The following is a 12,997-nucleotide window of genomic DNA, read 5'->3' as shown; positions in this document are numbered from 1 at the left end:
GTTTCGTTTGCCAAGACGTTTAAAGAAATATTTGAAATCATATCAGGTGTGATGCTACACATTGTTTCTGAACCAGAACTTTTGTGGGGGAAAAAAACAGCAAATTTAAAACACACAATGTCCTCATGCAACAATAAGCGCTTATACTCAATTACAAACATACGGTATAAATTACCTGGTTTAATTCAAACTTGACATCACTTATCAGTCCAGTGCTGCCAGATTGTTCCTTGAAATGGTGGTAAAGTTCTCCAAAGAATCTGCTCACATTTTACCGACCCTTATAACCATTATATTTTCCTCTGGACACCAATTAAAGCGGCAGTATGACTGCTTTTTTGGAGGTCACTTGGGACAATTGCAAATAGTTTGGAATTCAGACTGCTGTTCCCTTTTAATATGATGTAAATCTAATTATTATTAAGGCAATGAAATGTTCTCCAGCAGTTACACAGTGCTGTACAGATAAGCGCATAACTCTGCCAAACAGAATTCCCAGAGAGTAAAAGCTTTGAATGTCAGTGGTTATATTTTCATTATTGCTTGCAATTGGAAAAGCCTTGTAATATGTCTAGGGGATAAGTATCCAGTGACTGGAAGGAGTGTGGTCTGCTCAGCTCCTTCCTTAGTTTTGATTGGCTTTTGGATCACAGCCAAATGACAACCCAGGAAAGTATATTTATTTCCCCAGATTTTAAACAAACTGGACGTTTTTGTCTGTTTTTTCTCTTTCTTTTTTTTTTTTCGGCCTCAATCACGTGTCAGAATCTGAGTATTAGGAGAGCTGATGATGCCTGTAGTAACACGGAGCAAATCTTTCCTCATCGTCCGATTGCTTGTCCAGAGAGATGAACGCGAGAGAACAGCAGAAAGCCGGACAGCCGTTCATCTGTGGAGCTGCAAATCACTGCAGATACAACAAGGGAGATAAACAAGGTGACCGGAGCGTGGCCTGGTCTGGAAAAACCACATTTGAGCGAACAGGAATGTATAACCCACTGCATTGTGGGTTTGTGTCTGGGGGGGGAAAGAGTTCAGACTCTCTGACTCACGGGGGGCTGTTAGGATACGGGGGTAGCAGTGGTGGCAGGGGGTGGGGGGGGCTGCAAAGGGGAGAAGGGGGAACAGAAGAATCTTAACTTTTGGGAATCGGTGAGTAGCACGAGGAGGAGTGTGAGTCATGGCCAGGATGTTCTCTACATCTGTCTCCTTCGTACAGTAGCTGTTTAATGATTGTTTTTCTTTCGTTTTTAGCTTTAATGAAACGCACCAGGCATTAGGGAAACTCTCAGTCTTCATCAGCAGCATCTGTTAAGCATCTCTGGCGTCTGCTGTAGCCTGTCTTGGATCTTTAGTTTCATTGAAAGATTAGTTCCGAATAAAAAATGGAAATCATGGCTTGCAATTGGAAAAGCCTTGTAGAGACTAAGCTTATACTTAGTCTCTACAAGGGCTTACAGAGCTCATGTAGAGAATACTAAGCCACAACTACAGGCAGGTATGAGATTCTCCCTGTACAAGTGATGCATCAGGGGTTTTACCCAAAAATTCAAAACTAAAACAAATAACACAATCTACTCGCTATTTTTGTGAATCGAAAACCAAAACGTATTCTTACTGCTGTTAAAAAAAACTGTGTTCACTTTCTCTTGCATCTTATTCACGAGTCTACTTTTTTTTAAGGTGGGAAATTTGCTAATTTCTTTCATCATTGTGGCTTGAAGCAGTTATATTAAGCTGCAAATACCTATGTAAGCCACTTATCTATAAGGCTAGCATTACATTAAATATACAGAAGTTGTTAAACATTTATTTAGTAGTACCTTAGGAAAAAAAAAAGATATTTTTCTTTAATTATCTGCTCCTTCGACTAACTCTTTAACTTTGCTTTTCCCTTCTTTGAAGTGTCAAAGAGACTGCTCCAGGAGCCAGGCCACAGACCACCGGTGTACCACCCACCCTCTGCCACCCGTGACCCCAATGTGGTGGGAGACGGGCCTTCTGGGGGAAGTTCAGGCCAGAACACTGTTCCAAGTAAGCAACAGAGCAAATGCACAAGCTGATAGCTCCAGACTCAAACGTTCAGCCTTTTAAAGAGAACACTTGAACAGTCTTGAAGCCTTCCAGGACTCACGACCAATCATAATTTATGGCTCAAGTTTAGAGGTATGTGTATACTAAAAAGTCACATGTGTAACTGTTTCCATATGTGTCGAGTTCACGTTGTGATCAGTGGCCTTTCAAACATTAAGCATTCGGGGATCCACTGATTAGCCTGCATGTAAGCATAGTCTAACCCCGTCTTATAATGTCAAACATCCAGGGAGGTAAAAAGACAGAGAAAGACTGAAATTGGAAAAAAGTGGAGAGCCTGGCAATGAAGAAAACTCAAACAAAGCTTCATTCTTTAGGGACACTGGCTCACATCCAACACTCATTACTCTGCTCAGCTACCGGCACAGTACTGATCAGGAGGATGCTTGAATGAACAAGGAGTTAATAGAGAGGGGGCGGGGGGGAAGCACAGGGGAACTGGGAATGATGCAGCACTGACAGCCTCTGACTCATAAATAGATTCACTTCCTTGCACAACTTAAAAAAAAAAATCCTTTATGAGTTTATCGGGAAAAACCTGTTTTTATCTCTAATGTGACTGTACAATGGCAGACAGACGTATGTCACAGGAAAACAGTTAAAGGTACATAGTTTGAACCTATGCTAAAGCCAGCTAAAAATGTCAACAGCTTGTTGTTTTGATATGCAGACTTGTTGGAAATGCACAGCATCTGGAATGTGCCGTCTCTAATCATTGTCTGTGTTTTAGATCCAGGTGTTAAAGAGCGTTTTTCTTTAGAAAAAGTGCCCTATTTTCTTCTGCAATGTAGTTTTAAGTTTTTTTCAACAAATTGTTTTTTTTATTTTATTATTGAAGCAACATTCTTCTGTTTCCTGTGTTTTCTCTTCACGGTTTTGTGGATATTTTAGTGTTTGATATAAAGAGAGATACCCAGGTTGAATGTTGGACTTAGGTGCTCGCCACATTAATGGGTCCCGGTGGAACCACTTAACTGCACGGTGAGCAACCCCAATCTAAGCTGTATTTATCAGATAAAAAAGTCTGACACACCTTAAGAAACCTGCAATTAGAGGTAAGACAGTTTACCAAAGCCTGCTTACCTTCACCAAACAAAAAAGTCCAACCGTAGTAGCATGACAGTGTAACCACACTCGGATGCATCTCGCATCTGTTTTTAGGTTATTTTTCTGGAGGTGCATTGTTCATTCATGGAGATCATGTTCTGGCTAAAAAGAGCAACAATTACACCGGGACATAGATGACCAAAGGCAACACAAATAGAAATGACGAAAATCCAGAGTAGCAAAAAGCTGTTACTTTTTATGAACACAAGCTCCTGAGACATAGGGGGCTAGTTTTGAAATGTTGCCAAACTGAAAACTATTTCCATGTGGTTTTCTGTCGCTTAAAGTTTTTGAGTCAGAGTAAATCAAACAGAAGCAGATGTTGTTCCACCTTCTGAATTTCTCTGTGCGTCTTTGACAAAACATAGCGAAATTCTCCTGAGAGGCCTTAGGTGACTCGGTTTTCTGACGGATGTTTGCACAATACGCACTTGTTTTTGCCATAAATTACCCTCGTAATGATGAATTGCTCGCACTGAACATAATGGGCTCGAAGTTGAAGCTTCGCGGTGACTTACTGCTTTTAAAACTGCAACCTTTAGCTCGGAGCCCCGACAAGAAGAAACCATCTGACACCAGAAGAGGCGGCGGAAACAGTTCATCACAGCCATCAGGCATGAACCCTGTGATCAACTCCACCTCCAGAGCCAACATGGCCCTCATCAGCAATGCACTGGCGGCGTACACCTACATATCAGGTAGGACGCTGTTGGCGAAATCTAATGAGGCATCACAGAATATCCAGATGTCAGCCGTAGTAGTGATTGCACTCATCTGATATCATGAAGGAAAAAAGGGCAAAAGAAGGAGAAAAACTGTAGGTCATCTGAACAGACTTTATTAGAGGGTTTTATATCCAACTCTGTGACCGAAAAAATTGTTTATTTGCAACGAAATGCATTGTGTATGCATAAAAATAAACATCCAAGAACATTAGCTCGCACAAACTAAAAACTGTCTTGCGTATTTAATAGTAATAACATTTTATGATCAAAAAATATTTGCTGCAGAAGTTACGCCACAGTCAAAGAATACATTTTCTTTTATCATTATTATTATTATTATTATTATTATTATTATTTCTTCTTTAGTTGAAACTTCAAGTGCATAAGTGAGTGTGATGATGCAGTTTCAAAAATGCTGAGATTATTTTTTTCTCAGTGTAGTCAAAAGATCACGTGGATCCATCGATTTCGCCGCAGCGGAGCTAAATGTAAACAACCAGTGAGAGCCAAACCACGGAGATGATTGCAAAGTGGGATTTCTTCCTTGAGGACAAACAAAATTCTCAGAATTTGGAGTGTATTTTTTGCAAAGAAGAATCTGAGATCTGTTCTCTCAGGATGACGTTTTTCTTCATTTTGTGCTTAGACCAGCTTGTTTCGCTCACAAGAGAAGAGAACGTCTGAAATTCTCGCAGAAATGTGGAGAACTACCAAACAGATGCTCCATACTTATTGATTCATTAATTTAAATTATTCTTAGTGCAATTATCAAATTGAAAATTTTGGAAAACATGACCTTCAAACACATTCTTTAAATGGCTAAAAAATTAAAATAAATCTACGTTGTATATTAATTATTGTTAATAATGGAAAATAGTTCAGTTCAAGTTTGTTCCATCTCCATATTGTTGTCCGCCTGTGTTTTTAATGCTTTTAAAGCCTGAAAACGTTTTGGCATGCTGTTTGTTTTTATAAATATAATATAATGTTTACATAAATTCCCAATAGGCCTACTTAAATTAGATATCTAATTAGGTCTAATCAAATTTTTGCCCTGTTTCCTATTAGAAACCCACTAATTTGGAACTTTTCCTCTTCCGATGCTCCTTCTCTTCAAAAACAGATCATCCCGAAAGGGCAGCGCTGTTCTTCGTCTGCGGTGTGTGTCTGGGCCTCTTCCTCACCCTCTTTGCCCTGGTGGTCCAGATCTCCTGTCGCACAGACTGCCAGTCTCGGAAGCGGCCAGCCGTCAAGAAACCGCCCCGCCCCGCCCACTCATCCTCGGACTCCAGCGACTCGGACTCGGACTGGGACACCACGTCGGACCTGTCGGCGCGGAGGCACAGGCGCTTCGAGCGCACGCTCAACATGAACGTTTTCACGTCAGCGGAGGAGTTGGAGCGAGCCCAGCGGCTCGAGGAGAGGGAGCGGATCATACGGGAGATCTGGATGAACGGGCAGCCCGACATTCCAGGGACACGGAGCCTCAATCGGTATTACTGAGCACCGCCTTCGGTCGTTCTTGTTGAAGACTTCCTTGAACTAAATCCAGGAGGCACTTGGTCATGAGGGCAGGAACCGGAGAAGGCCGGCACGGAGCTTTGGAAGCAAGCATGCAAATGCAGCTGTGGACTCTGAAAACAGAGGGGAGGTTTTTTGCAGGCTTGTAGGGTGGTCTGCGTGTTCCACTGGGTGTCATAAGGTGCAGCCCCCCCCCCTCAGTCAAGCAATAAGCTTGGGCTCCACACGGCAAGCTTACCTCGCCCTTACTGCCGGAAGTGAGGGGTGAAGGGGCAACACCGACTCTCTGTTGACTTCAGTAGGCCTTTTTGAAGTCGGGATTTATGGGTTGGTTGCCTTGGACATACACAGGCCTACAGAGACTACATGGAGGCCGAAGGACCACGGCCTCACAGGGGTCTATTACACACAGAACACTTGGCAGCTGGATGAGACTGTGAAACTTTGAGCGTTCTGCTCTCTACTCTCCAGTATTCAGTATGAACTTCAACAAAGAAAAGAAAAAAAAAAAGTGCGCTTGACAATGAGATGAATTAAGACAATCTTTCCACAGTGAACCATGCTGCCTTTGAGCTTCGTAAAACCAAAAGATTTTGTGTGCGTGCGTGTGCTTGTGTGAGTGCGAGGGATTCATCTCAATCCTTATGAGAGGTATTTTATAATATTTAATAGATGTTGACCTTTTGCTCTCAAGTATGGTTTATTTTTTAAATATTTGTATACGTGGCAAAAGTTGTCTGGCACCTCAGGGATGCAATCCTAGTGTTTCTGTGTTTGGCTGATGCGCTTTCTTCCTAAAAAAAAAAAAAAAAAAAAAAAAAAAAAAAAAAAAGTGGGGTCATCAGCAGACCAAATAAATTCTTTTTTTTTTTTTAAGGCATTGAAAGAAAATAGCTAGAAATATGATGCAAAGAGCCTCCAAGAGGTTTTTAATGATTTATAACCTTATTTTTGATACAGTAATTCACAGATCAGTGCCTTTTCCTAGCTGTGGAAGATAGTTGGTAGAATTTAACAAATGTTTTAAACAGGTGAGCTAATTAACTCGAAATACTTCATTTGCATGCCACTATTACAGTAAAGTCACAATGGTAAGGTGAAGCTTGTGTCACATCTGAATGTTTCTATTTAATATTGCACTTGCTATGTACTCTGACGGATATGAAAATTACAACAATATACCAGTTTCGTACCAGTGGTTTTGCTTGAACGTTTTTTTTTCTTTCTTTTTTTTTTTTTTTTTCCTGTTTTGGTCTTCACTCCTTAAACATTGTGTGGAGTGCTGGGCTACCGCCAATTGTAAAGCTAGAGGTCCTGAGCAGATGTTTGTGGCTATCTGAAGAAGGAACCAGCTCTGCACAATAAACAAGTAGGTATAAGTAAATTAGAATGCATTGAAAAGTTCATTTGTACAAGTCAATCCGTTCAAACATGAAATTCAATCAGAGTGGCTTATTTCAAACATTTGTTTCTGTTAACTTTGATTAATATGAGGTGCAGCTAGTAAAAACACAACATTCAGTTATTGAGAAAATTTTTAAGAGATAAGACCAATAAAAACACGTTGTTTTGTTTTGTTTTGTTTTACTGTTATTTTACACAATCCTCATGTTATTACACAAACTGCTGGTGCAGAGACTGCTGTCTTCAAGCGTATTAATATTACGTTTAATGGAGCAATGTATTCCAGGAGAAGTTCAGACCAAGTCGAGCAAATTTAATCCATGGAACATGGGCATACAATTCATTAGGCTAACATTTATGCATTCGAAAAAAAAATTATTATTTTTTTTGTCTTTTCTAACTAACCTCCTGGTTATTTATTAGCTGTAAGCCTTATTCATCCAAATCAAAAAGCTTAAGCTCTTGCTTTTGAATTCAGCTATTGTCATGAATGAGTTATTTGATGATATTCTAATTTATTGAGATGCACCCCCCTAGCTGACATGTAACCTGCTTTTGTTTTTCAGTCACATTGCCAGTTTGATAACATAAGCTACTGCCTTTGGCTTTGTAATATTTTAACAGAGTTTTGTTACAGAACACACAGGGCATTTCAGAGATATTATTATAACGGACCAGTCCACATGGACTATTATGCCTATGTGATAAATAAATTAAACTTTGCTATCTGTCAGAATAAACTATGTCATCTGTGCTTTAAATAAACTGTTCAAATTAAGTGATCATCCACATTGTCTTTTCTTTCTTTTCTTATTTTTCTCTTCAAAAACATTTAAATATGTGCTCTTTACCACATAAAACTCAAGTACTTTTGGTCTTCATACACTGTATGTTGTTTTTCTATTTTGGTTTGTAGCCAGGTCATGTTCGTAAATGAGAAGTGGTACTCAACAGCGTACCTGGATAAATCAATAAGTAGGAGAAAAACAACGTAATCATATCTTTAATAATAGAAGGAAACAAGCAGCACAGTGCAACTCAAGTCAGCTGGTCTCAGTCAGATGTGAGCTTTGTTGCCACCTGCTGGCTGAATAACAGTTATGCAACTTGTGTTACACTGAAACAAACTTCAGGCCGCTGTGATAAGAAATAACAGTTTTGAAATCCGTATTGATTCATCAGCATGGATGAATCTGTCTCGTGTCATTTTCGGTGTGGTTAAAAAATAATTCCGCATTTTGCTTTAAAATTGTTGTCGGCTTACGGTTTCCATGGATACCATAACCTAAACAGTGGAAGTGTTGTGCAGCTGCTCGAGTCAAAGAAAAAAAAATCCTTTTAATTTCCTAAAACAGGGAATTACCAGGCTTTTAGAGTGAAGGAAATTTCAGAAGAAAGTCGATACAGAAAATGTCCACCGAGTGGAATAACGGATTACCATTTATACCTGGATACACATTTCGGGATCTGGCGGTAAGTTGTTGAACATATTTTATTATTATTATTATTTTTTTTTTTTTTAAGGATTTAAGGTCTTGTTTAAGAAGTTCAATTTTATTCGTAAAATAGCTATGTGTCCCCCGGTAATGAAAATGCAGCTACCGCATTCCTTTAGACAGCAAGTCGAGGCTCGTTTAACTTAAAGGTCCGAAAAAACCAACGAATTTCGGAGCTAAGACATTTTCCCCTTAACATACGAGTATGTGAGAATTTCTGGCTTCAGCGACCCAGTTTTCAGCAAGGGTGTCCACGCAGAATGGTAAATTCAAGACGTTGTCAGGTCTAGATGAGTATAAAGCGATTATAACCTTTACAATCCAACAAGCTTTTTTTTACTCTCAGTCCGAGTAAATAAAACTTGTTTAGAGCCATAAATCCTACATAAATATAAAAAAAAATGTCAAGACCCACCACTTTACTCCTTTTTTTAGGCTTTAAACTAAATATATTTACAGCGAATGTTTGATCCAGCAGCTACATTTTTTTTTATATCATTGCTGCTCACACTTTTCTATTTGTGTTGATGAACATGCTTATTGTTGGTAAGTCCAGATTTACACTGTGATTTGGCTAGGCCTTTGTCATTGACTTCTCAGTGCTCCGTGTGTGCAGAAGACAGCCTTCCATCGGTCCCAGACACTCGGCTATAAGAATGGCTTTGCTCTGTCTTATCGTCCCTCGGTGGTCATTGGGAAGGAGGTTCTAGCAGCAGAGCCATTAACTCACCACGAGATTGATAAACTGTGCTTTGAGACGCCATATACTGTGTATGATAAGCCGGAATATGAAGAATTCATCCCAGCTCATGTGGCACTCGATAAGAAGGTCTGAGATCGCGAAGAAAAATATCTATACAGGTTAGCGTGTACTTTTTTTTTTTTTAATGCCTTTTACTTGCATGCCACGTTTTAGGTTCTTCGCTTCTATGGACACTTCAAGGAGGAAATCTTGCACTCCCCTGCAGAAAGTTACCGTGTTCGCCCCGTGACCATTTACTATTACCTTGAGGATGACAGCATGTGCATCATCGAGCCATCAGTGGTGAACTCTGGGCTACCACAAGGCAAGCGTATCAAACGTCAGCGTTTGCCAAAAAATGAGTTTGGGAATTATTACAACTGGAAAGATCTCAACCTTGCTATGGACCTGGAGGTCTATGGGACCACGTACCGCATCTCAGACTGTGATTTGTTCACTAAGGTACAGTAATTACCACCTATGCGTACCTCACACAAAAAAAGATGCAGTGGCATTCATAGGTCTGCTTTTGGAAACATGCACATTCTTTGTCTATATCTCACATCCTCTGAACAGGAGTTCATGGAGAGTGAGGGCATCGTTTTGAATGAGCCAGAAAATACACCAGAAGATCCTTACATCAAACGCCGTAGTATCAAACCAAACCAAGAACATGTCAACAAAAGCCCTGCGAAGTTCGAGAAATTATACCGCTTTCTTCATATGGACTCCATGGTAAGTTCAGGGCAGATGGGTGGATTACTTTAAGATGACGGAAAGGGAAGAGCTCAAATAACCATTTGTTACAACCAAGAAATGCTACAGAAGAAGAACACACCGGGTGCCATGCCTGTCAACTAAGAACAGCAAGCTGTCGCGACACTTCACACAAGTTCACCAAAAAAGGACAATAGCAGGACATTTTGCTTGGTTTGATAATCCTCAGTTCTAGCTAGAGCATGTTTGTTTCCCTTCCTTGGATTAACTGCTGCTGGTGATGGTGTAAACATGTGTTTTAGATTTTCTTGAAACTGTTTGGGTGCCTTGGTATATTAATTGACCTTTATTTCAATACTGAAACTTAAATTGGTACTTTTGTTGTCTATGTCCATCCCTTTATGAGCACACTATCTATCTTCTTGGGGAGACTTACAGCAAGACAGTGATCCACCAGAGTAGGAGACTGGACCAATCAGTAACTGTATGGTGTCAATGTGGACCAATATTTCTGAGAAATGTTTCTAACAACTTGGTGACAATATGCCACAAAGAAATAAGACAATTCTGAAAGGGGGATTTACATTCGTTACGTGGAGAGGGTGCCAAATAAAATCGCATGCAGTTGCATTACAAGGTCCGACAAAGCACACACAATAATTTCTAGAAAGACAAAAAAGGGTAAAGTAGTTTGAAATACACTTCTCTTTTTCATGTTTCAGCAATAATTGTAGAAATCAGTCTATAAAACATGTCCATCTTTCAAAGCGGTATTCTTGAATTCAGTAGTGATACAGTTCTCCGTCTTTGAATGGCAAGCATGAATTTTGAGTGCAACTACTTAAGTTTTTTTTAGAAGGCGTTAATATGATCTTCATAAGCTGTTTAATTAATTAATTATATCTTAACTCCCTGTTTCTTCTGATTTATGGTCAGGTGCTCCGATTCTACGGCCAGTGGGTCGAATGTGATGCTTATCAGAGTCACACCTGGCCTGTCATCATTTACTATTACCTGGTCGACGACACTGTGGATGTCAGAGAGGCTCATCAACGCAACAGTGGCCGCGACCCTTTCCCTCTTTTCATTAGCCGACAAAGGATACCCAAGAAAGTCAAAGAAGGTAGGTTGCTTTAAGATGTGTAAGCGACTACGTAGCTATTGATATATGTAAATATTTCTTCATTTTATGTCGAAATATTTTCACACTTAATTTAAAAAAAAAAAAAGCTCAAACAATGAACTACTACATAAAATGAAGATGCATGATTAAATTCCACTCCTTTAAGAGAGCTTCCCTAGCATTGTGATGGAGATCTCCGACGACCTTGTAGAGGAGTATATTTCCCCCAAAGACTTCCAGCTGGGTCAAAAGATCAAGCTCCTGAGCCATCACTTCTTTTTGTACGACTGCGACGGCTTCACTAGAGAATATTACCAGAAGAATTACCCAGACATGGACATGAAAGCTGTAGAGATACCAAAGATGGAAGACAAATCAAAGAAGGTATGGCTTTGCTGATTTGCAGAGAAAAAAAAAAAAAAAAAAAAACATAAATTCTGCATTCTGTTGCTCATCAAAGATCATACATCTTTTAAATTATCTAATGCTAAAGTGTGTTTGTTTCCCTCCAAAGGCACAGGTGATTCCACCCTACAACGGATTTGGCTCTCTTGAAGACTCTCTCCAAAATTGTTATTCTTTAATTCCTGAGCCTCCCAAACAAAACATATTGAAGAGATTGGTAAACAGCAACAAAAAGCTTCGCTACGTTGCCAAGCTGGTGAGATTCCACTGATGAATAATAGACTCTGCCGCAGTAGTATCAACCAAGCATACAGTGCTGCTCAGAGTTTTACATTCGCTCGTCATTCACATTGTTGTCCCATTAATTTCAGGCCTTTAATGAACAATGTGATCTTTTGTTTATCAGAGTGAAATATTTACAGGTTCGAAATAATAGAAAGCCTCAAACGTTCACTAATATTTTCCTAAATTTGCCTTAGCAAGCCAAAGAAACTGTACTCATAATTCGTAGCTGTGTTCGTACTCCTGGCGCGAAACTTTGACACAACTGAGAGTTTCTACAAGACAATGGTGTAAAACTGATTTTAAGTAGGCTACCATTAATTTCTTGAATTTTAACCCTTTGTGGATTAGAGAAATTTTGTAGTCAGCTTAATTGAATACGCAACTTTATTTCATTGAAGCCGTTTGTCGTATAATTCTTTTAACCTGGAAAAAGAATGGTAGAAAAATGCTTGTATGTCACATTCTGACTGGCACTGTAAGTCAAACTGTGAACTACATTTACTTGTTATGGTACATTAAGGAGACACTTAACGCTTCAGTCCCTCCAGACTTAAGTTTTCCTTCACTGTCCCTCAGGACTCCCCGTACCCTGAAGACAGAGACCGGCGTTTTATACTGTCCTACCACCTGGACACCGACATGATCAGCATTTACGAAACGCCAAGGCGTAACTCTGGGATTATTAGTGGGAAGTTTCTGGCAAAGTGCCAAGTCGCCAAGCCAGGCTCCACTGTGGATAATCCTGTGTACTACACACCTGCAGACCTTGTTATTGGAGCCACTGTGGAGGGTAATCCTAATTTCAGTCCTGAAAGATTGTTATGAAGTCGTGCAAATGTTACAAGTCTTGCTACAGCTGTGCTGTAAATATGTCATACATGGACCGTGAGATCTGCCCAATAAGCCAGTTACAAGACAGTAACACAGAGCTTACTGTTTATCAGTTTTCAGCCACCGCTTCATTCTGATCAACGCAGACCTCTACGTGCTTAAATACTTGGAGTCCAACTCAGATCAGGTCCCTTCTCAGACTCTGGAGTCACTGAAACAAACGGTAGGAGCAGAGAAGGAGAGCGGCATGGCAGTGGAGCAAAAAGGTAACCATTAAATCTGCCTTTTTTCTTTTCCTGTAACCTTTTAAATTGACCTCAGATTCTACATCTGTCTGCTTGTTACGTCCTCCTTACATGCAGTAGGTGTCGCTCTTTCCACATAAGTTCAAACAAATTAAGACTTGATGCGTCTCCTTGTTTTACCAGGTGAAGAAAAATAATCAGCTCCATTTGACCTGAAGAAAATTCTGGATATTTTTTTTTCCCCCCCCAAAGGCAATGAATAAAGTATTATGCAAATAAAATGAAATTGTGGTGCTGTGTTT

General features: G+C 39.9%; 2 protein-coding genes across 5 annotated transcripts in view; both read left to right on the top strand.

Moving 5' to 3' along the window:
- The window catches only part of eva1aa (eva-1 homolog A, regulator of programmed cell death a), a 49,790-nt gene extending 42,161 nt beyond the window's left edge, over positions 1–7,629 (top strand). For 3 of the 4 annotated variants that reach the window (XM_007546642.2, XM_007546649.2, XM_016669078.1), the window contains 3 exons: positions 1,906–2,034; positions 3,744–3,899; positions 5,050–7,629. In XM_007546642.2, the coding sequence (XP_007546704.1) occupies positions 1,906–2,034; positions 3,744–3,899; positions 5,050–5,429 (665 nt within the window). In that variant the 3' untranslated portion in view covers positions 5,430–7,629. The other variant, XM_016669088.1, reaches the window with a different exon arrangement.
- A 408-nt stretch (positions 7,630–8,037) lies between these two features.
- Positions 8,038–12,938, top strand: efhc1 (EF-hand domain (C-terminal) containing 1). The gene is made up of 10 exons (XM_007546631.2): positions 8,038–8,324; positions 8,964–9,176; positions 9,264–9,551; positions 9,666–9,824; positions 10,743–10,929; positions 11,096–11,313; positions 11,444–11,590; positions 12,196–12,409; positions 12,564–12,716; positions 12,879–12,938. Exons 1-10 carry the CDS (start codon positions 8,262–8,264, stop codon positions 12,890–12,892), a joined length of 1,656 nt encoding a protein of 551 aa, XP_007546693.2. The 5' UTR covers positions 8,038–8,261; the 3' UTR covers positions 12,893–12,938.
- Positions 12,939–12,997: the final 59 nt, after the last annotated feature.

The sequence above is a fragment of the Poecilia formosa genome, unplaced genomic scaffold, assembly GCF_000485575.1.
Source record: "Poecilia formosa unplaced genomic scaffold, Poecilia_formosa-5.1.2 Scaffold1, whole genome shotgun sequence".
NCBI lineage: Eukaryota > Metazoa > Chordata > Actinopteri > Cyprinodontiformes > Poeciliidae > Poecilia > Poecilia formosa.
The sequence above is the reverse complement of the archived record's forward strand: the minus strand, read 5'-3'. Positions and strand labels throughout refer to the sequence as shown.

Excerpts from the sequence above, each read along its gene's own strand:
- efhc1 (XM_007546631.2), top strand. The coding sequence starts at position 8,262 with ATGTCCACCGAGTGGAATAACGGATTACCATTTATACCTGGATACACA. Across the intron at positions 8,325-8,963 it reads ACACATTTCGGGATCTGGCG|AAGACAGCCTTCCATCGGTC; the intron begins GTAAGTTGTTGA and ends CCGTGTGTGCAG. Across the intron at positions 12,410-12,563 it reads TATTGGAGCCACTGTGGAGG|TTTTCAGCCACCGCTTCATT; the intron begins GTAATCCTAATT and ends ACTGTTTATCAG.